This window comes from Mytilus edulis, chromosome 13, assembly GCF_963676685.1.
Source record: "Mytilus edulis chromosome 13, xbMytEdul2.2, whole genome shotgun sequence".
Classification (NCBI taxonomy): domain Eukaryota; kingdom Metazoa; phylum Mollusca; class Bivalvia; order Mytilida; family Mytilidae; genus Mytilus; species Mytilus edulis.
The window spans coordinates 24,446,279-24,470,700 of record NC_092356.1 but is presented as its reverse complement, the minus strand read 5'-3'; the positions used below and the strand labels follow the sequence as shown (position 1 = coordinate 24,470,700).

The 24,422-nt window shown below is 31.9% G+C and overlaps 1 protein-coding gene and 1 long non-coding RNA gene across 2 annotated transcripts; both read left to right on the top strand.

The window, feature by feature from the left end:
* The first annotated feature begins 7,250 nt into the window (after window positions 1–7,250).
* Window positions 7,251–7,685, top strand: LOC139500200 (toll-like receptor 4). The gene has a single exon (XM_071288939.1). The coding sequence runs from the start codon at window positions 7,251–7,253 to the stop codon at window positions 7,683–7,685; it is 435 nt and encodes a 144-aa protein (XP_071145040.1).
* A 12,288-nt stretch (window positions 7,686–19,973) lies between these two features.
* LOC139501142 (uncharacterized) lies at window positions 19,974–23,875 on the top strand. The gene is made up of 3 exons (XR_011658470.1): window positions 19,974–20,060; window positions 21,664–21,821; window positions 23,742–23,875. It is a non-coding gene; the product is annotated as an uncharacterized lncRNA (long non-coding RNA).
* Window positions 23,876–24,422: the final 547 nt, after the last annotated feature.

The window sequence follows — 24,422 nt, the reverse complement described above, 5'->3', positions numbered from 1 at the left end:
TTGCATCATTTTAGTGACAAAACATGCGAATAGGCCGTGCTTTGTATAAAATGTATTGTGCCGGCAAAAACAAGTTGTCAATGCATATATATGACATGCATTCATGCATTATAAATTTGTATGCACACATGCAGGCACATAAAATAAATGTCAGCGGTATCTGCATAAAAAATAATGAAAATTTTTAATGTGCCCTAAGTTTAGCAAATAATATTGTGTTTTTTACCAAACTACAAGTATGCAATTAAACTGCTGCAAAAAAAACCAACACAAACTTCACCGATACATGTATAGTGAACTCAGATTAGGCCATGTTATTGAAATACACAATGCAAGATTGATCTTTTCTATACATGCAATTACTTGATATGAGTTTACTTACAAGTCTTCAAATCTTCCCAAAAAAACCAGCTAGAACACCAAATTCTTCAATACAATTATAATCACAAGCAACATGGTGGATTTCTAACACCTTAGTACAGGGAATAGCTAAAAACGCAGGAAAATGACATCATCAAATTTTCTGGCTATATTGTGGTGCTCATTAATTTTGAAAGGAATAAGTGTCGCAATGATGCCAGAACAATGCCTCTAGAAGCATCATTCGGCACTACTCCGGCAACAATCCTCTGGCAACCTGATTAGGTTGCAGCTTTAAAGCCGCAACGCTGCGGCAATGCTGCAGCAACATTTTAAATTTCATAAGGGTTACACTTTCGATGTACTGTTTCACCAATTACGCAGATTCGACAGAGGGATTTGCGCGAGCAAACATGCTAGACTTCTTAAAACTCTGTATGTGCTTATCCCAAGTAAGAAGAACATGATTCAATCATACGTGATGACTCGGTACTTTTCGGACTTTTACTGAAACCACATTGTGATTTTATTCATGTAGATTTAAAATATATGCATACTCACTCAAAGCATACCAGTACTTAAAAATGTTTATAAATATAGATTGCAATAATTTATAAGACATTTGTATAGTACCCTTCGATCATACAAAATACTAATAATTGCGGTTTCAACTACAACTATTGTTTCGATTACTGTTGTCGTAGGCTTGGAACTCGAAAACAACGTCATCGTTACAAATATTGGTAACTCGTATGACCGACGACACGATTACGTCGATGTTTTTATAAGAGAAATATACCTACTCGCGTTTAAAGACTATCAATCAATACATATCGAATCGGTTCGAAACGAACCTCTTCAAATAAGATTGAACTTGCCTAGTGGCCAGTCGTACAATTTCATTTCGCAACCATGACATTTGCGAAAAGGAAAATCATACTGTTTATCAATATAGGGAAACTAATATAAAATAGTTAGTTACATGTAACTCAAAATGACATAAATGTTTATTTTTATGCGGCACTGTTCAGTTTTGTCAATTTGCAAATTACGTTACAAAACAAGTAATTAAGAACATTACAAATAAATAAATCAAAGCAACGCTAGCTTTAAAATCATCTATAAATCGATTTATTAGAACAATTATACACTAAAAACACTAGACGTGAAATTGTAGGACATCTATTCCCGTTAGTTTTGAGATGCGTGTGTATAAATTTTGCTTAAGGGGGTACAGAACACCTAAGAAAAGATAACTCTTACTCATAGTCTGATTCATTGCTACGTTTTAAAATTATGTGCAATATGCACGCTTTTAAAAGATCGTGATCAGAATGTTAACATTATTGCTGTACACCCTTTGTTATTCGTTTAATCTTTTAATTCATTTAAAGTTACATATTCCATAAATGAATCTTCAATGAGACATAATAGGTAAATTTCAAAGTGAAATAAATTTACCAAAAGAAAACCAGGACGTTAGAAAAGGAGAGAAACAGAAAGAGAAAGGACCATAACTGTTATCGTTTTTTACTTGGCAATGCCTAGGTCTTAAATAAAATGAAATAAAGTACGAAAAGTCAGAAGTCTAAGGGTTCTACCATTTGATTTTAGGGGGGGGGGAGGACTAGGATTTAAAATGTTGTCCTGCATTTTTTTTTTATAGTTGTAATCATCATTATTGTCCTCCATTTTTTATTTTTCATTCTTTACGGACCTGCAATTTTCATTAGTTTACTGAAATTGTTTTCATAAATTGGCATCCTGCTTGTTATGCCAAATTCCTGATCCTGCCTTTGTTTTTCAAATTTCATCCAAGCCCCCCTCCTCAAATGAGGGTGATAGGACCTTTATCGGGACTCCTGGGTCGAGGTATTTTAAGGTCGGGATTTAGGGATTGACCCTTTCCAGATCCGGAAATTCTTTTTTCGAATTTCGAATTTATTTAAATTCGGGACCTCGGGATTTCTTGTTTTTAAGTCGGGATTTCGGGATCACGACCCCTCCTACACCCTCTCTCCCTCCGACAATAAAATTTTAACCAAATAAATAAGAATCCCTGGACAATTACACAAAGCTTATGTTCGTAGATCTTCTTATCAAATTGATTAAATCAAAACTGAATTGACTCCACAATACTTTTTTTTAAACGAAACATGTAGTTTAATTTTTAATGAAATACACTATGGCCTTAGTAATATATGTAGTAATGTAAAAAAAATTACGAATAATTTATAATTTTATAATTGCTGTCATATTTTTTAAGTGCAATTGAATATTTCATTGCATGATTTATATTCATGTAAAAAGATACCCAGAGGGATAATCAATCACCAGTGCATCATTTACATGTCACGGAACAAGGCAAAAAGAAGAAAAAAAAACGTCCGATTCAGTCCAAAAAAACACTACACATATTTTTGCTTTCTTAATTCATCTGAATGAGAAAAAAAAAAATATATATCTTTCTAGCATCTTTTTCCAACCTTTATCCTGACAGGTGTACAAAATTAACGGGTGTCTTCTATTCCGTCCGCAATTTTAAGGAAAGTAAAGTCTATATTTAGAATTATAGTTGAAACTGTAACTACACATGCATGACATGTATGATATAAATAGAACATGTCATTTTCGCTTTATCAAATTTAAATTTCGAAGGGATAGCAAAATTTGTTATTTTCTTTTGTTGTGCTTTTGTCATGTTAACTTGTGTATCTTTCCTAATTTTTTTTATCAAATGCAATTTTGAAATAAATATAAAACAGAAAGTGTGGTGTTATCGCAAGTGACAAGTGAAAACGTTTCTTCTCAAGTCTCAATTCAAGATTATTACTGAATAGAATAATCATTCTTTATAATAATAAGGGCCCCCAAAATAATGTGAAACTTGTAACTGCCGTGCTTTTAACTAAAAACCAATTGTATCTATTTTTCAGAACCTCTGCAGAAATAACTAAAAAAATTCTATGTTTAACGAACTTGATTTAACAGTATAAGGATTTTTTCACAGTCAGCTCTATTTCATCTCTCATGAGCCGTGGTTCTTTGCACCAATGGTTGTGTCGTTAAGTTTTGAATTGTATATTTTTGAATCTGGCCAAAAGATCAATAAATTGAATATCGTGATCTGCCAACTTTAAAGCTTTTCCCTGTGTATCATGTGTATTTTTGGCGTGTCATGCTTTTAATTTCAACAACTCGTATCACAAATCAAAAATCATTCTACATCCTTTTTTTGCCCTTGCAACTGACAGTCGAGGGGGGGGGGGGGGTATTGTTTTACCCCTGTCCGTCAGTCCTTCCGTCCGTCCCATTATTGGTATATAGTTATTTGGCATAACTCCTCCTACTGTTTGATTCCTAGGAAGTTTTCACTTTGCTGTCTGTTGAGTAGTTAAATACGTACACTGCGCTTCAATAGAAACGATTCCCTTTTCAAACAATTTTATGTGAATACATGTCCATTATGTATTCCGTGTGCATTGAATGGGGTGACATGTCAAAAATGTGTCTATATTGTTGTATGGTCGATAAAAGCTTGTGTAATATGATTTTTTTCAAATAAATATGAATTCATAACCCTGTGATGATACATCCACATGCCAAATAGCTAAGGCCTAGTTCATATTTACGAACAAAAATATGGCCATTATATACTTTTTGAATAGATTTTGCTCTTATTTAATGAACCAATTTGAGGGTGGGACGTAATTTAAACTTAAATACCAAAAAATCTAACGGCTATTTTTTTTTTAAATTTGCAAGAACAACCGACTAGTATAGCACTCCAAATGCTTAGTTTTATGAAAAAATTAAACGACACATTTTTTTCAAAAAAAAAAAAATCCTCTTCAAATACTAGAAGAACAGCATTCACCTTTCGGGGCTGATTCTATTAAAGTTCTGGCAAAATTTTAAATCCGGAATACAAAACTTACAAGAAAGGGGTATCAGTGAACTAATATTGACCTCAGCTATCATTATTAGCTATGCTATTGTCAATTTAGGATTAAATTTTATCAATTTTAACAAATTCAACCCTATACCCATATTTCAGAAACTTCAAATTTTGGTCGATACTAGTGTGTAAAAGATGCCATATTTGAGTTGCCAAATCTTTTAAACCTATGGTTCAAATCTTTTAAATTGTTTACAAGATGTTTAGGTTGGCTTAGTTTATCAATGAAAAAAAAAAATAAGAAAAATCAAACGACAGGATTTTTTTGGGGTATAGTGTTGGGTACCCCCTTAATATATATGTGTACAAATGCAAGTTGGTCAGTTATGGAAGGATCAGTCTGTATTATTTCGTAACTTCCTACTAATTTATTCAATTGGAAGTTTGCGTCCTGTAGAATATTTGTTTCTTAACATACCAATTATCGTTTATAAGATGCAAATAAACTCATCTTAAATACCATGATTGAAATTAAGTAATCGCGCCAGACGCGCGTGTTGTCTACAAATGACTTATCAGTGACGCTTGAATCCAAAAATGTTAAGAAGGCCTAATAAAGTACGAAGTTGAAGAGCATTTGCAACCAAATATTCGTAAATGTTTTGCCAAATACATATAAGGTAATCTATTCCTGTATCAATTCATTCCGTAATTGTGATATATATATAAACATATGAATAATATAACGTTTGAAAATATTGTTATTGTACTGTATAAATTGATTTCGATTGCTTGGTATTTTTCTGTAATTAAAGTTCAAATATTTCCTTATTATAATAACTCTATATATTACTTGTTTGTCTCACTAAATGCACACAGTGAGGAAGTTTGTGGCTGTGAACGTTAATTTTTATGCGGTAGGTTTGTTGTTGTATTTTCGTTGAAATTTCACCAAACAAATAAATTACTATAATGTATTATTTATAATTGTTAATCAAGAAATTGTATGCTAGTTATAAATTAAAAATTTGGCTTTGATTTAATTCGATAATATATAGAAGTTTTAAAAATTAACTTCGTAATAACTCTAAAGTGTACACTGTTGTAAAATCATATTTGACATTTATAAAGCAGATAATTGAAAGAACAAAACTGCAAATGCCGCCGGTTCATCTTAATTTAGATAGGGGAACTTAATTTGATCAATTCGGTGCAAGTATTAGCTAACCGACAACATTATATTTATATTTGTATAAACCTAAACATGAATAACCGTGTTTCTGATTTCAGTGTTTTTGGTTTAATGGCGATTATCAAGTGGATACATGTGTTGGCAATTATTCAGTTCGGACGAGACGATTTGGTTAATTCAAACAATTGTGATTTTGATAAGCAATGCCGATGCGTGCTTAGGAAGGATCGCTTAAATGTTGATTGCTCAAATAGTGGGAAAATGTCAGTTCCAGCTGTTCCGACAAATGTGTACACATTCAATGTATCTCATAATATTATTCTAAGAATCCGAAATGGAACTTTTAAAAATCTTTCTCAGCTAGTTACACTCGATTTGTCTTGGAATAATCTTAACACTTTAGAACCATATGCTTTCATTGATCTTCACTCTTTGAAACAATTAATACTGCAAAACAATCAATTGCGATATGATCATGCTGTATTTCCAACACACATCTTTAGACCATTAGTCCGTCTTCAATCTCTCAATGTCAAACGCAATAGTATGCTACATGAACATACCTTTCCTGACGATCTCATATCTGATATTTTAACCTTAGAGAGTTTTTATGTTGATGCTTTTTTTGTTAGACGGGTTCTATCGTTTGGTGAAGGCTATTCTCGGTTGCAGAATTTGACAAAGATATTCCTTGGATATTGCTTATTGACTGAAATTGACAAAACAACATTCGTAAATGTACCTTATTTGGAGCATTTGCAAATTTCGAGATGTTCGATTAGAATTTATAATCCGTCTGCACTGCAAAGTTTGTTCAGAATGAAAATTCTAAATTTATCAAACAATGAGATGGACTTCGTAGGGTTTTCAAACTTGGTTAAAGATACAGGGGAAATGCGACTTTTAGAAACACTGATATTAACAAACACATTTCCATACCAAATGATTTTACCGAAGCTGTTTTTCTATTATTTAAGTTCCACCAAAATACGTGAATTATATATTAACGAAAATTGGTTTTTTAATGCCACACCCGAAGGTGAACACATAGAAAGACTTCCAGACACGCTTCAATATTTGGATTTTTCTAAAAATAAACTTATAGACTGTCGTTTTGATATGCCGAGTTTAAAACAAATTGATATTCAGCATAATTATCTAGGTAAATTTTTGGCATCTGAGTCATATGCCCCAATGATCGAAAACGACACAAGCTACTTACTTGAATCAGTGGATCTGTCTTTTAATGAAATTCATGATCTAAAATGGTCAGTGTTTAATAACCAACTAAAATTAAGAATTGTTAATTTAAGTAACAACTTCTTATCAGACATTGCTTTTGACATTTCTCAATTAACGAAGCTTGAAATGCTTGATTTATCAAACAATAATATAACAAGCATATCGAACATGCAAGCAAAGGAGGCAATTACCGATATCACAATGAAGTCAAAATTCAAAGTAGATTTATCAAATAACATTCTCCAATGCATATGCAAAGAGAAAGATTTTCTCAGTTGGATGATTAAGCATGCCACTGTTTTTCATAACATTCATCGTTACAAATGTAAACTCGATAGCGGAAAAGTGCTAAATAGAAATTTTGTTCAAAATGCTGAACAAATTATCAAAGGATGCAGAGACTACACGATTTTAGTAATTTGTATATCGCTGGTTTTGTGTTTGGCCATTGTCACCGTTGTTGCTGGAGTACTTTATCGATATCGTTGGAAGCTTCGTTATATGTATTATATGACAAAGAGCAAATACTATCGATATAGACCCCTGGATACGGAAGGCATGTACACATATGATGCCTTTATATCGTATTCTGACAAAGAAAAGGATTTTATAATTAAAGAGTGCCTTCCAAATCTTGAAGTGAAAAGAAACCTAAAGCTTTGTATTCATCAGAGAGACTTTATACCGGGAGAGGACATTACGGTGAATATTACAAGTGCCATTCATGACAGTAAGAAAACGATTTGTATAATGACAAGATCATTTTTAGATTCATATTATTGTAATTTTGAATTCAATATGGCTAGGATGGAAAATATTTATCATAGAAATGGACAAAATATATTATTTTTAGTGTTCTATGAGCAGATTCCAGCACAAGATTTGTCTTTGGTGATGTTAGAACTTGTCCAGAAACAGTCCTATATTGAATACCCAAATGATGAACAAGGCAATGTTGTGTTTTGGGACAAGATCAGAGAAGCAATAGAATAACAATTCTCTTTTATATATATATATATATATATATATATATATATATATATATATATATATATATATATATATATATATATATATATATATATATATATGACATATGTACTTTTGACGTAATTGATTTTGAAAACTGATTAAGACGTGTCTTGGAAAAATAGAATAAAAATAAAATAGTCAGAAACGGATGCGGACTAGTATATAAGTGTTTCGTGGATGCCCAACTATAACTGTTTTGTGTCTGATTTTTTTGGAGTTTGAAAGACTAGAAAATTATGGATTCTCATCATAATCTATCCATCAATCCAACTTGCAAGGGCATGAATAAAACATAAAAGGATAAAATAGTTCACCAAAAACCAAAAAACAAAGTAGTATACACCACATCAAACATCTCAAACATTTAAAACACCCGAATTCTTTGACAAAAATAAACAAACAAAGTATATATACAATAGAAACGTGACCGAATCCGGTGTTATTATACGTGCTCTTTCCGATGTGTATTATTGCTCCTGATAAATTCCGATGCTTGATAATTGCAGGCGTTAATGAAGTTAATATAGCCTTCGTAGTACAGATGAATGTAACATTAAGACTATTTTGTAGTTCGTGCTGTGATTATTTTTCACAAGAATACTCCATATCATTTATATTTTGATTATATTAAATCTATTTAAGATACATGTAAAATAATTATTAACATTTAAAGATGATTCTTGACTTTTCGAGTTGTATTTAGTTAACATTTTTGTCTCGTTTTGATGCTCGATAACAATTGGATGTTTGTCTTTAGACTGTTTTGATTTTATCGTTTTTATTGAAAGTGATTCCATATCACATGTTGTACGCACTATGTAAAACCGGTTACATACTTTCTGGTATATATACTAGATTCAACAAAATAAAACGACTTCAAATGAAACAAAATGCTGTTTTTTCCGTGTATGAGAGATGCTCATCGTGTTTCAACTGTTCACATGCTATTGAGCAGACGTGGCATGTTTGCCAACGTGACACACACCTATCAATTTCATATGTTTCTCACGGGAATCTCAAATAATGCAAGTACAGTATAACCTTCATGTGCAACGGGTGGTAGTATCCTTTTTATCTTAGTATTTTGAACCAGATATGTTCAGTTGCTACACATACGAACATTATATTGATCAGGAACAGACTGAACAATAGATGAAAGAGTCTTTTTCAATGCTTTAATCTAAAGATTTTCCGAATCAAGTCGTGTTCAAACTATGCGCTTGCAGTAAACCGATATATGTTTGGAATCACAATGTGCATTGTAGTCTAAAATACTTATACAAGTGTAGTTTATACATGTATATACACTTGTTCTGCTGTCTCAGGTATGCATAACTTATAGTAGATATAATTATTTAAGGAACTTTTAAATTGGATACAATTCAATTCATTTGATTATAATTACACGTAATAAATGTTATTTAAGGTAATTTATTGAGGTTAAAACGTGGTCTCTTAGCTACAAAATGAACGTTAACATCTTTATTCACCCTGTGAGTGAATAAGCCGAAATAACAATTGAATAAACCCAACAAACCATTCACTATCATGTATTTGCATATCACAGAAACTAACACTAATTTGAAATACCAATGCGGGTAGGCCCTCTCAAAAGATCATAAAAACGTATATTTGAACTGTTTGTAAGGTAATCTCACTTTACGGTATACATATTACAGTAAATGCTAGATATACTGATATCACATTGAGTAAAATTGAGAATGGAAATGGGGAATGTGCCAAAGAGACAACAACCCGACCATAGAAAAAAACAACAGCAGAAGGTCACCAACAGGTCTTCAATGTAGCGAGAAATTTCCGCACCCGGAGGCGTCCTTCAACTGGCCCCTAAATAAATATATACTAGTTCAGTGATAATGAACGCCATACTAATTTCCAAATTGTACACAAGAAACTAAAATTAAAATAATACAAGACTAACACAGGCCAGAGGCTCCTGACTTGGGACAGGCGCAAAAATGCGGCGGCGTTAAACATGTTTGTGAGATCTCAACCCTTCCCCTATACCTCTAGCCAATGTAGAAAAGTAAACGCATAATAATACGCACATTAAAATTCAGTTCAAGAGAAGTCCGAGTCTGATGTCAGAAGATGTAACCAAAGAAAAGTACCTATTTTTTTACATAGATTTGTCTGAGGTTTTTTTTATTGATTAGCTTTGTATTCCCTTGGTGAAGTTGAACAATTGTAGGAATGACATTTAAAAATGTTTAACTTTGCTCCGACCCTTAACCCTGTGTGCAGATTTCATGGTTGTTATTTGAAAAGATATTATATTAACTTCGCAATAGCATAACATAACAATGCACGTAAACTTCCGTCTGTAATAGACATAGAGGAAACAATATTTTGTGTATATATTTGAAATAGTATTTGGGTCATTTTCAAAAAATGTCGAATTTTGAAATTGAAAAATTCAGTAAAAGTTACTTTTTCAAACAACCCTCTACATAAGCAAATCAAAACAAACAGTACTTTAAAAACAACATATTAAAAGATGCAATCTAAATGATGTCATACAAGAATATCTTGAAACATTTTTTGATCGGTGGTACAATATTTTGTCTCTCCTGTTACCATTTGCAAAAGAAATTTTGGGTTATTAAGAATAGGTTTAGATCAAATGTTAAGCTTGTTTTACGTATCCAATTAGATTGTTTTCAAGAGAATAAACTTCTATATATATTCATTCTGTAAAATAAAAGATTATTTGCCAATTTTCCAGGTTGTACTGAAAAATGCCTCTAAAAATTGGTTTTCAAAGGTTGTAAAAATTACCGCCAGTAATGCAAGTCTTAGATAGGAATTTATTTTGTTCGGCATTTTTTCACCCTTTCAAATAAACCCAATATCAAGTAAATCCCTCATAAGTTAGTTTACTTTTCTTTTTGTTTCATTGGTAACAAGAACGTACGTTTATGGTATATCACTATATAAAAGTCTATCCTGTTACCTTTTTGTCTATCCTGTTACCGATATCAGTACTGCACCTGCAAATGCTTAAATTGGGAAGATTAAGACGTTATAACCTTCAGATGAGTTCAAACAACGAAATATTTCATTCGTTTTGCACCTATATGTTAAGATAAAAAATTAAACGACGTTTTTGTCTACAATTGTTTATCCTGTCACTGTAACCATACTAACCATAGTAACAGGATAAATATAACAGGATAGACAAATTTCTTCGTTTTTTATTGCTGTTGTGAAATAACTACTCCCTTTGGTGAAGTGATTATGGGTTTCTATTGTGAATTTGGTTTTCTACACGTTATTGCACTTTTTACAAGCATACTGTTGGTGTAATTAATCAAAATTGTTGGTAACACCATAGACATGAAAAAATACCCTCTAATTTTTTTCACTAAATGTCTTGAAATTTCTTTTCTTTACACTGTCGTTCAAGAAACGTGGCGTTTTAAATGTAAAGATTACTTTGCACTTTTGAAATCAACACTGACTGATTCAATATTCATACGGAGAACAATTTAAAGGTTGATTGAAGTAGCGGTAACAGGATAGACATGAACCTCCCGTACGCTGATTGAATTTAGTTTGTAGATAATATGTTACATACAATGATAAAGAAGCTACGATTTATCGTTATAGTAATATTCAACATTCTTAATAAGTCCCTTTTGCAGATATCAAGGCGATCAGAAAATCGGAAAAAAATCATTTGCAATGTGTTTTTCTGACACTGTACGCACACAGATACCCCCAAAATCGGACTTAAATACAGATAAATCTTATCAAAACAGATGTAAGATGTGTTAATTATTAATGTTCTGAATCATAAATCCGTCAAGCTTTCATTTAAACCATTACAACTGAAATTCCCATTAAAAATAAAAATTTTAGCATGGGTGTACTGAAAATTCTACATTTTTTGAAAATGACCCATATAATAACCGGGAAGTTTGATTTCCTTTTTAATCATATACAAATCTGATCAAATATGGTTATTGCTTGTTGCGGAAACAAACAGTGACTAATAAATAAGTGGGAATGATGCAATCAATGGATTTTTAATTGGTTACATTCAAATATTCTTTGAAAAAGAAAATTTGCAGTGTTTGATATTAAAAAAAAATATGAATCTGTCACACGGCTCAACAAGTATCGCCCTGCCCCCAATTACAACAGTAAAAAACATTCTATTAAATTGACTGATAAAAAAGGAAGATGTGGTATAATTGTCAATGAGACAACTCTCCACAAGAGACCAAAATAACACAGTAGTTAACAATTATAGGTCCGCTACGGTCTTCAACAATGAGCAATGCCTATAGCGCATAGTCAGCTATAAAAGGCCCCGAAATAAAAATGTTAAAAAATTTCAAACTAGAAAACTACCGGCTTAATTTATGTACAAAAATTGAAGGAAAAACAAATATGTAAAACATAAACATATGGCAACAACTGAATTACAGGATGCTGACGTTAAACAGGCACATACATACAGAATGTGATGGGGTTAAACATAGCCTCCCCTAACCTGGGACAGTGGAATAATAGTACAACATAAGAACGAACTATAAAAATCAGTTGAAAAAGGCTTAACTCGTCAGGTGGACAAAAATACAAGTGGACGTGGACGGGTACTTGTACATCCTAAGAACAAAAAGACGCTAGGTACAAATCTGAGAGTTCTCGCAGTTAACTGACAGCTAGTTCAAAGACTCTAACAACTGATAAAAAATCATGCACCTAAGACTAAATTATCAATCCGTACACATCCAACATCCAATGGATTTCGTATAAAGACGTCATAAACAGTCAGTGAAAAACATGACCGTGTGCAATGCCATGGCAAGATCAGGTATCGACAGATTGTAGAATTAGTATGTATTTATAAATATTATATTTATAGAAAAATATCAATTGTGTGTATTGAAAGACAGGGTAATGGATGAAGTTACTCATATAAGACTTGAAAAAAAAAACAAAAAAAAACATGCAATTGTCAATTGCCTTGATTACTGGGAAAACATCTGATTTTAAAATGTAACGTACTGTCAGTATGTGTCATACAAAGTATAAGCTGATGAAATTCAATTAAACTAATTGTAATTCAATTTGAACTTAATACAGAAACTAAAATAACAAAAATATTGAACTCCGAGAAAAATTCAAAACGGAAAGTCCCTAATCAAATGGCAAAATCAAATGAAAAAACTCATCAAACGAATGAACAACACCTGTCATATTCCTGACTTGGAGCAGACATCTTCAAATGTAGAAAATGGTGGATTGAACCTGGTTTTATAGCGCTAAACGTATCACTTGTATGACACTTGCATAGAATTACGTTAAAATTAAAACGATTTGTGAAAAAACAGCCATAATAGGTAAAATTGTCAAAATAGAGGTACAGCAGTCATCAATTTGTCACAATCTCAATCAGAACACAAAAAACCATATAGGATTGAAATATTTGAAGTCCTGTGACTGAATGACTAGTTTCATACCAACTCCTGTAAGCTACTAGTTAAATGATTTGTCACCAAACATTAAATCAAAAGATGCAGTAGAATAATGGAACAAACATTATGATAACATTCAAACATTGATACCTCATGTGGTGCTAACATAAACAAGTCATTTTTTTCTTTTTACATGATGTCTTAGTAATGTACTTGTGATACATTTAAAAACCCGTCACATGCTGTTTAGTAATGTACTTTTGATAATTTAATAACATACTTATATGTATTGATATATACAGTCATTGTGGGTATATCATTACATGGTAACAAAGCTGTCTACAGCTTTCTTTGTATTTATAATTAAACGAACACTAAAATATTCAGTTAATTAACCCAGAGAAATCATGGAATTTATTTACTCATATAATAATAAGTATGCGCAGTCTGTGTTCTCATTATATGGTTTTAATGCTTTCTATATCTTTCTTGTAATTATAATTAAACGAACCCTCAAACCTTCGGGTAATAAACTCGGAGCAAAATTATTGAATTGAGAAGTATCTACCTAATTTCTTTAAAGAGCTATTAGCTGTTTCACCTTAGTTGTATTTGGCAAAACTTTTAGGATTAATGTTTTACCCGCAATGCTCGTCAACTTCGTACTTTATTTGGCCTTTTATAACATTTTTGATTCGAGCGTCACCATGGTCACTGATGGGTCTTGTGAGGACGAAGCGCACGTCTGGCGTAAATAATTAATTTTATTCCTGGTATCAATATATACTAGTCAACAAAAGAAACGATACAAGACTTTTTACAAATTAAAGATAAAGTTTTCCGTTCATTGGACAAATATTGAAGGAAGTAATACTTAATCATTATGGAAATATAAATCCGTTTAAAAAAAATATTGTTTTGCTTTTGTGACGTTTTTTCGCGATTTTTTTTTACAAAATTTACATAAAACGACAATTTTAAAAACAGAAGTTGCAACTAATGATGTCAACCTCTCATTTAAAGGTAAAGACAGTGTTTGCCATCAATTTGTTTTTAAAAATCATACAGTTTCTTCGTTTATTAGTTAAGCAAAGTTCGGCCCCACGAGAAATCGTTAAAATGTATACATTATCAACTGATTTACGGTATAGACAGTATGTGTAAAGTGATATTCAAAAAGCGGTAACAATCTTAAAACTAATCCGAAAGGTTCCAAATTTATTGTGTATTGTTTTCATATCTAAAGCATTGATTTGAGACGAAAATAAAAGAAACATTTTTGCAATTTTTGAGATTTCAAAAAACACTTTTTTTCCCCAAAATTTAAAAAAAACAATATTTCAACCCATTAGTTACAACATGAACATAACTTGATTAGCATATTGAATATTTTTAAACAAATTTGAAATTTTATTTTAAATTAGTACTTAGAAAATTATGTGTCGATTTTTTATTCAACTTTCCGCAAAACTAATTTACACCCTATGATCGTTTACACGGAATTTAGATACTTTCCGAAAAGTTTTGATTTTCATTATCACATGTGCATACATTGCAAATGAAAGCTTTTTAAAATAGTGTATATCATTTTGTTTTATATGTAACATTTTTTGATAAATTTTATTTCAAAGTCGTGTATCGTTTCTTTTGTTGACTAGTATATGATGAGTTTATTCCCACTATCTATTTTATTGTCACGTGTACAATTATTCGTTGGATACTACTACTTTTGTTAAAATCTTGATATTTAAGACTCAGAACTGTTATCAGAAACTTGAGACAACAAGATTGGTTGCGTATCATCAAAAAGACTTCGACATAGTTTAACATATTTCATCGGAATTTAATGATACATTTATGTAACCACAAAGATGGTCCAACAATTTCTATTGATGCCAGACTCATTTTATAGATTTTATAACAATCCAAACTAGCTGTAGCTATCCCACTCTTTAATTTCATTCCTTGTATCTATGATGAATTTATTTCCAATATCTATATTATTGTCACGTGTACAATTATTCATTGGATACTACTATTTTTTTTTGCATGAACCCCCTGAGGGGTTCATGCTTATATATTGGCAAGTTTTGGATGTGTCTATGGGCCACTCGATACCTCTCGGCCGGAAGTCAGAATAAAATTTCCGGAACGTCTCGAAATTTTTCGATCATTTATACAGGTCTTAACAGGTTGTTATCTACGTCTTTGATATGGTCCCTTGATGTCCCTTGACGACGCAATTATATTTGTTTTAAAACGACCGCTGTACACTGTGTATATGATACTATCTGGGTCAATTATAACGTGGTATTGTCTGTTGACTCGATAACATGTAAACTAATTATGTTTGAAGATTTAACCACGGAAACTGTGTATTTCATCATAGACTTATAGCGGGAGAGAACATTCTGGTTAAAATATTAATATTAGATCGGAAAACAGAAAGATAATATTCTTATCAAAAGTATTTAATTCAATTGGAATCAAAGAAATATATATACGAAATATGTACAGTATTTATGTTTCTGAAGAAACTAACAATGATTGAAATCAGAATATTTCAGAATTACAATTAAGAAATAAGTGTTTCATATGACATTATACTCTGCTTTGGTATATTTAAATATTCATTTGTAAAGGAAGCATAAAAATTAAATCTAAATAAATTCTTGCATCCTACAAAAAAAAAAAAAAATGTTTATAAAAAATAATTATTATATTTCTACGTTAATTATTTCATACCATTTTAGTATTTAACTTTTATGAGTAATTATTATTTTTTTTTTTTGTATTGTAATATATCCATAAAACGGAAAGTAAGGCAATTTATTCAATATTTAAATTTTAAACGGTCGTGAATAAAAATACTTGTGTGTTTTCTAATCATAAAGCATGATTTTAAATCCTTGCAGCTCACAACAACCGTAAAATGATTTACAATAATCACAACAAAATTTAATTACAATTATATTAATGTTGATTATTTTATACTGTTTTAGTATGGATTTAGAAGTCTTTGCTTATATTTTGTATAGTAATATATTCACAAAGTGGAATGTTAGAATTTAAAAATAGATTCATTCGATAAATAAAATGTCCAGCCGTAAATACTTGACGTTCTTGTTTATTGATATTATATATATTCAAAAGAATTTGAAAAAAAAAAAAAATACTAACAGGAACGTTAGTTTATTATAAAATTTTGATTCAATTTTTGTTTGTTTGTTTTAATAGTTTAACCTTATAGCATCTACATATTTGTACTATGGTACTGTTTTGAAAATTGTATTCACTGTGTTGACCAACTATCCTTCACGTCTTGATTCATTCACATTATAGATCACATTTTTCGTTTTTGTTATCTATAAATCCAGGACACAGTAGAAAGAGCTTCACATGTGACTTTCAAGCACGGTCATCATTACTAACGGTATTCTAACCTCGAGTTGTTTCTCTTTTGTTTCTTTTTTGAGTCACTGTTCTATTATAAACTTTGACCTTTTCGAAAAGCTAAGGATTGTCTACCCAAGGAATAGATTCCTTAACTTTTTAATGTATTTAGCCGCCTTTTAACTTTTTTCCTTCGAGCATCACTGATTCTTTTTTTGTAGACTTAACTCGTGTCTGGCGTACATCATTTTAATTCTGATATCTTTTTATATCTACATACCTTTTTTATATAAATTGGTTATTTTAAAAGTGTGTACAGGTATTCATAAACTTCCGAATTAATAAATTCTTCAGCAAAACTAAGTTTCCCTGTAAAATCAGGAAACCTTAAAATTTAAGATGTTTTATGAGACCAAAATAAGTCTCTTCATAAGAGTTCTAAATCAATTGCATGCCACAGGTTTCACCGCATACAACATCTACCATGAATAAAAACAGCTTCAAATACGAGTTGAGAACATATAGGCATTCATGTAGGAAACAAAATATAAAGATATGATAGTTAAAATAAATGCATCCAGAATTCGAGATTATAAAGCAAAACTGCATAAATTTAAATTGCGATAGTTAAATTGTGCAATTTGCATAAGTCATCCGGTTAGTAGAAATCAGCCAAAGGGTTATAATCGGAAAAATTATGTACATTCCAAAGTAATAAATAAAATAAACACAAATTCAGCAACAATATTTTGGTGACCCGGCAGTCAGCAGTCATAGGTTCATGTATTGCTTTTCTTTTTTAAAGAAAGCAACTTGTTTAAATCTTGATATTTATGACTCAGAACTGTTATCAGAAACTTGAGACAACAAGATTGGTTACGTATCATCAAAAAGACTTCGACGTAGTTTAACAATTTTCACCAGAATTAAATAATACAGGACGACAATAACAATCAAAACCAAGGAGTAAACAAAGACCCACAAAACCAAAGGACATTTACATCCACAGTTTTAAATAATAAACATGATAAATGAGAAACAACACGGAAACTAATCATTTATGTAACCACAATGACGGTCTAATTATTCCAATTTATATTAATGCCAGACTCGTTTTATAGATTTTATAACAATCCAAACTAGCTGTATAGGTTGCAGTTCTGTAAATATCGACAATACAATTTCCCATAGGAACTCCTTTTACGGCTAAAACTGTACCATTTTTACTGTGAAGTTTTGAAAATAATCTTATCCTAGAATTGATTTCAGAATTGAAAGTTCATATGCAAGGTCAAAATATAGGGCTGTGCGGCATATTTTCAACGTTTATATGCCCTGGGGCGTGGGGGTTCCCACTACATGTCACCATTCAAATGCATAAATCGCCGCAAAAGGGGGTTCCAACCCCCGGACCCCCGAATTTGCCACTGGTTTATATAAGTCAGTAATTAATACATTGTGATGGGATTTTAGATTTATCACTCAACAACTGTCGGTTTGTTGAACACTAAGTCTTGTATCATTTTACACACTATAATCAAGTTGAAATTTTTTGTCACGATTTTCTCAGGAATTCAATACAAAGATTTCTGAAATCCCTTCATGATTGACGTATACCAACTTTTATTATGATTAGTTTCGCTATTTTAAACAACAGTTTTCGGTATACATTGGTAAAATTATGATTTAAAGGCTATATATATATTATCTGGATTTTCATTAACATTAAATTTTACTTAATATTAGATTTTGTTTTGCTGTATATTTCTTTTCTGGTTTCAGTTTCTCTATATTTACAACAATGTTTACCAAACATGAACATAAAAAGGTTATTTAGGCCACACCATTTTAATTTCGTGTTCTACAAATTTTTTACTCCAAAAATTGGGGCAAGCGAGCAATTTTAATTTTTTTTATAAAAATATATTTGCAAATTTTGTAGGCGAAGCTTGAAAAGTGAAGGCGAGGGATTATGTATTAATTTTTTTTTGTAACATAAGATAATAGGTTTTGACAATACAAAGTGTTGCTCCTTTTTGTTTTCTCATTAAGTACTGCGTATTTTCTAAATTTCATTGTACAGTATTAGTTTGTTTTTTAATTATTTATTTATTCCGCGTTTTGAAAATACCGCATATTTTCATCAGATTTTGGAGCAGAATAACAATTAATTAAATTCACGATCCGATAGCAATGTTTGACCGTCGTTAGCTACAGTATGCTTTCAAGATATATATACCGAATTCCGGCCGTGTAGAAGTCTTTGCTCGATCATGACTTAAGACATAACATAAAATTACAATATCAAAACTTTATAAATTCAATAGTTTCATGAATTCAACTTTTTTTTTTTTTGGTATTAATTTTTATCTATGTTATCATAAATGATAGATATAATGTTTAATTTTTATATTTGTTGGCAACTCGACCTGTTCGAGGAAAAAAATCTGATCAAATCACTTTTCGTGGATTACATGTATTGACCCAGTGAGAATCGGGATGAACACAAGTCATTCGTTACAGTTATTTCCGGAACGTAATATTGCGCGCTCTTTTCCCTTAATAGTTATCCAATTCGGACTTGGTGTGTCAGTGTTAGATCACCCTCTGGCAGGATGTAATTAATAGTTATCCCATAAGGACGCGGTGTGTCAGTGTAAGATCACCCCGATGGCCGGAGGCCAGAGGGTGATCTAACACTGACACACCAAGTCCGACTGGGATAACTATTTTACATCCCAGCTGTTTTAGATTAGACGAAAAACCATTTACAATTCATAAAATCTAGTTTAGAACGCCACACAACCATAACAATATACTTTATATATTACTATATGATGTATACCCTTTTTGACCCCCAAACACGATGAGTAGATATCAAACAATGTCAACTCGGCCCACTTGGCAATCGGCCCACACTATATCGCCACTTTATAAAAATATCGTCCCAATCTTGTTTACCGACTTGCCCCACTTTGAAAAAGTGTAAAATCAAATTGAACAATCAGTCTGAAAACTCACAAATTAACGTAAAAGGTTAAAACCCCACTGAATAAAGGTTTGACAACTCGCCCCACTTATAAAAATATCTTGCTTCCTTTAAGTATGTCAAATTACTATTATTTCGTATCAAGTCGTCCTGGTGTAGTGGTATGTGTCGTGGCTTGATATGCTAAAGGTCTTGAGTTCGAATCCCAGCATATCTACTGGATTTTTTCTACGTGAATTTTGATAGATAGTCTTTTCCGAAAAATTAATTATAAGTTTTATAGTGGATTTGACATTCCCGCCAAAATGTTACAGAACAAAGGAAAGCATGCATAACAAAGAAACTCAAACTAGGGTGATCTGGCAGGGGTGATCCGGCTCAGATCACCCCTGTTAGAACAAAGGAGCTGGGATGTAAACCTGGTGATTTCACATAACATTATACCTAACAATGTTTATAATAGTGAGAAATCCAATATTGTTCATTTAAGAACATTGACAACACAAAGTAAGTACACGTGTACAGTTTAAAATGCAACATACGCAGGATCCCCACAGAAAACAGTGTTTACACCAATTAATTTCTATTTAAAACATGAGAAGACTATACCGTACATCAAGATCTTACAAATCTTTTGCGCAATACTGTGTAATTAAAATGTATACACAATGCTTATGACCCCATAACTCAGATCAATTACAAATGTTGGTAGTGTCACATTTAATTTACAGTTCTTGAGTTGTGACCCTTTGTAACGTTAATGCTAGCGGGGGCATCATTTGTGTTCAATGGACACGTTCCCTATTTTATTTTTTATCAAAGCCTTTAATATAAATTTACTTTCATTACAGTTGTATTGATTTAAGTTACCGTAACTGTCTTATTTATCAAAAAAGATGAGGTATTTTTTGCAAAGAACCAATGCTATCCAAAAGAGTTCAAAGGAGGGAAATGGGCCATTCCAGTTAATCTCTGACAGGTGGGGATGGATGGGGAGATTTTTTTTATAGGTATCAGAAAAAACATCATGAAAAACTACCTATCAGATCTAAAAATTTAGACACATAAGATGTAGAGTGTCTGTTCATACTAGGCGGATGGGCTTTCATGGGAAAATTACCTATTGCTGCAAGACTCTCAGAAGTTTTTGGCGTATAATTGTACATGTCAGATGGAAAAAAAATATCACCCTCCATATGTATAAATTTTACATCCCTCAAAAAGGACCATCCATCCCCCATTAGCAGAGATTAACAGGAATGGCCATATGTATTAATAACTAAAGGCCACCATAATGTCGTCAATAATAAGAAATATTTGTACCATATACGTGTAGAAAGCTATAAAACCCCGATATGAAACTTGTGGAACAATAAAAAAAAAGAAAACTTACTTGGTAATCAGTTACAAAACATTTTACTAAAAACAAATATGAAGGACCAATAGAAACATATTAATTCACAGGCCCTTGAAGTTGACATGGCATGGGTACTTAAAGAAATTAACAGAGCTTTCTGTATATTTCATTATTTTAGATCTACAGTTTTAGGTTGCAATAGAACAAAAAAAAAAAAAACAACTTTTTATGATAAACATGAAAAAAAAAGTGATACTTGATAATTACTGACGAGACAATGGTTTAGTTTAAAACATCAAAGCTGTGATGAAATATATATTTGAAATAATACACGTCTATAACCTTTTTGGAATAATACCCAGCTACAGTTGTAAACTTTCCAGAGGTGCTATCCAGGACTTTGATTTCTTTTGTTGAAGAGTATTACATGTATATTTTTAAGTAATAATTCCATGTAGTACAACTATTGCATCTATAGTAGATCGTCTGGGTCTGAAGCCAGACATATTGTTATAAATAATAAGTTCTTCCTCCTCTGACCACGAGAATAAATGGTTGGTTATTATAGTAGTGAATTATTAGTTTGGATAAAAAAACTAGCTCTCTAGGTGAACAAACAGAATTTTTAAAATAGGTACAAATAAGATTGGACAACAATATAACATTTTCCTATTTATCCCATCATTTATTCCGTGTATTAGTGCTTTGATATTCTCTTGCCAATATTAAAATACAATGATTTTTCTTATCCAGGATGACAAAGTTTGCACTGGTTTTGTTTGATCTTGACGGTTACACCTCAGTCATTGAAAGACGACATCTTATCACTGATAAAGAGCCCACTGTCTCAACAACTTTGAATGTGAAATATGGAAGAAAGAAACTATTTGGTGAAATATTGTGTCTTAATGGTAAGTAGCAGTGACGGATCCAGCCATTTTAAAAAGGGGGGTTCCCAACACAGAGTAAAAGGGGGGGGGGGTTCCAACTATATAACACAGAGTAAAGGGGATTCCAACTATATGCTCCCATTCAAATGCATTGATCGGCCAAGACAAGGGGGGTTCAAACCCCCGGAACACCCCCCCCCCCATGATCCGCCACTGAGTAGTAAACAATGTAATACATATGCTTTAAAAAGAATTATAATGCAAAGTTTGGGTCACCATGGTCTTTGGTCTAATTACATAATGCTTATATATAATACTTTCAAACACTGATTAAGTTTGAATTTGGACGAGACCCACTTCCACTGTCTCACGTTATATGTCTCTTTGTAATTTGAAAAAAATGCCATATATACCATGGATACATTCCTATTTTAATTAATTTCATCTCCCCTTACTTAGTAAAGTTGAAAAAAAATCTGTTAAACCAGTTGAAATAATGCATTGAATTACCAATTAATTAATTTCCTAGTGTCTTTTTGTTGTTGGGATGTTCAAGTTCCCAGCCACGTCCACTTGTATTTTTATGCCCCACCTATGATAATAGAGGGGCATTATGTTTTCTGGTATGTGCGTACGTTCGTCCGTATGTCCCGCTTCAGGTTAAAGTTTTTGGTCAAGGTAGTTGTTGATGAAGATGAGGTCCAACCACCTCCAAACTAAGTACACATGTTCCCTATGGTACATGTATGATCTTTTTAATTGCCAAAATTAGATTTTTTTACCCAATTTCATGATCCATTGAAATGGAAAGTGATAGTACTTTGGACACATTTTTGTTTTCCATCTGGTGAGTTAAGCATTTTTCAACTGATTTTTATAGTTCGTTCTTAGTGTTGTACTGTTATACCACTGTCCTAGGTTACGGGGGATCCTGCGAACATGGCTAACCCCGCCACATTATACAAGTATTTGCCTAGCTGTCCCAAGTCAGGAGCCTATAATTCAGTGGTTGTCGTTATTCTATGTGTTACATATTTGTTTTTCCTTCATATTTTACATAAATAAGGCTGTTAGTTTTCTCGTTTGTCATTTGGGGCCTTTTATAGGTGACACTGCGTCATGGGCTTTGCTCATTGTTAGAGACTGTACCTATAGTTGTGAATGTCTGTGTCATTTTGGCCTCTTGTGGGAAAATGCAGTTTTTGGCTCATATCGCTGAAACCAAAGCAGTTAGGGCAAATCTAACTACATAAGATTGTTCATTAGGTTAAATTCTATCTGCCCTGATATTTTCAGACCATTCAGACAACCGGTTGTTTGGTTGCTGCCCCTGAATTTGTAATTTGAGAAAACTTAGCAGCTTTTGGTTATTATCTTGAATTATATTCAAGATAGATAAACTGTAAACAGCAATCATGTTCAGCAAAATAAGATCTACAAATAAGTCAACTTGAACAAAATGGTTAATTGACTACTAAAGGAGTTATTGCCCTTTATAGTAAATCTTTAACAATTTTCATCAATTTTGTAAATTTTTACAATTCATTTTCCACTGTAACTACTGTGCCATTTTCATTATAGATAGATTGTAAGCAGCAAGAATGTTCAGTAAAGTAAGTTCTAAAAACACATCACCATCACCAAAACACTATTTTGTCAAAAAACATCTATGTGTCATTAGTTTTATATGCACAAAGACTAAGGTGAGCGACACAGGTTTTTTAGAGCCTCTAGTTAAAAAGAGGAGTCATTGGACTTGTTTTCAAGTTGAGCCGGGATGAAAAAAATCAGTAGAAAACATGCATTTATTAATTAGATGTTTATACTCACTGTAGTGTTTTGATTAGCACGACAGTGGCCATGCATTCTATGGTTTATTAGTCAATTTTTCAAGAATACACTGACATTTAAATATTAATCAAATTTTTTTGGTTATTACAGATGACAAATATGCCATTGATGTGTTTCAAGAAAAATGGGAGAAGACAGAAAGAGCCAAATTTCTTTCCAAAGAAATTCAGAAAAGAGAAACAATTGGTACTTCGCATACTGGTGGGTTCTTGGCCTTAAGGCCTCGAGATAATATTGAGGTATGTTACAGTATTGGTGTTCCTTAATTAAGGTGGTACCTAACATTACAGGGAGATAACTTTGTAAAAAATCAATTGAACTTTTCAATGATCAAAATTAGTGTTTGTCAAACTGCTATATAATGAATGACATTTTTCTGATAAAGTGATTGGTTCAAATTGTTTTGAATTTTTTTTATTTTTGTCAAAGGGTCAGGGTAAATGTTTAGTCAAAATATTTAGAAGAGCTGAACTCATTTTAGTGTGTGTGGTAACTTGGGTACCACCTTAAAAAAATTAGTTGCATTGTATAGATTTGCCTCAAATACCATCATGGTAGTTGCCATTTTGAATATTGCTTTTTTACCCTCGCGAGCGTCTACCTGCCAAAATTATTAAAAGAAAAAAAGGCAACATGGTTAAGCACTATTGATTGAGTTAAACCAAAAACTTTTCCAACAAAAATGTCAGATTTCAATTTGAAATTCAAAAAAGACGTCTATTCAAATAAACGATTTAATGATGGAATAACAATGACGTTTACCAGTATATA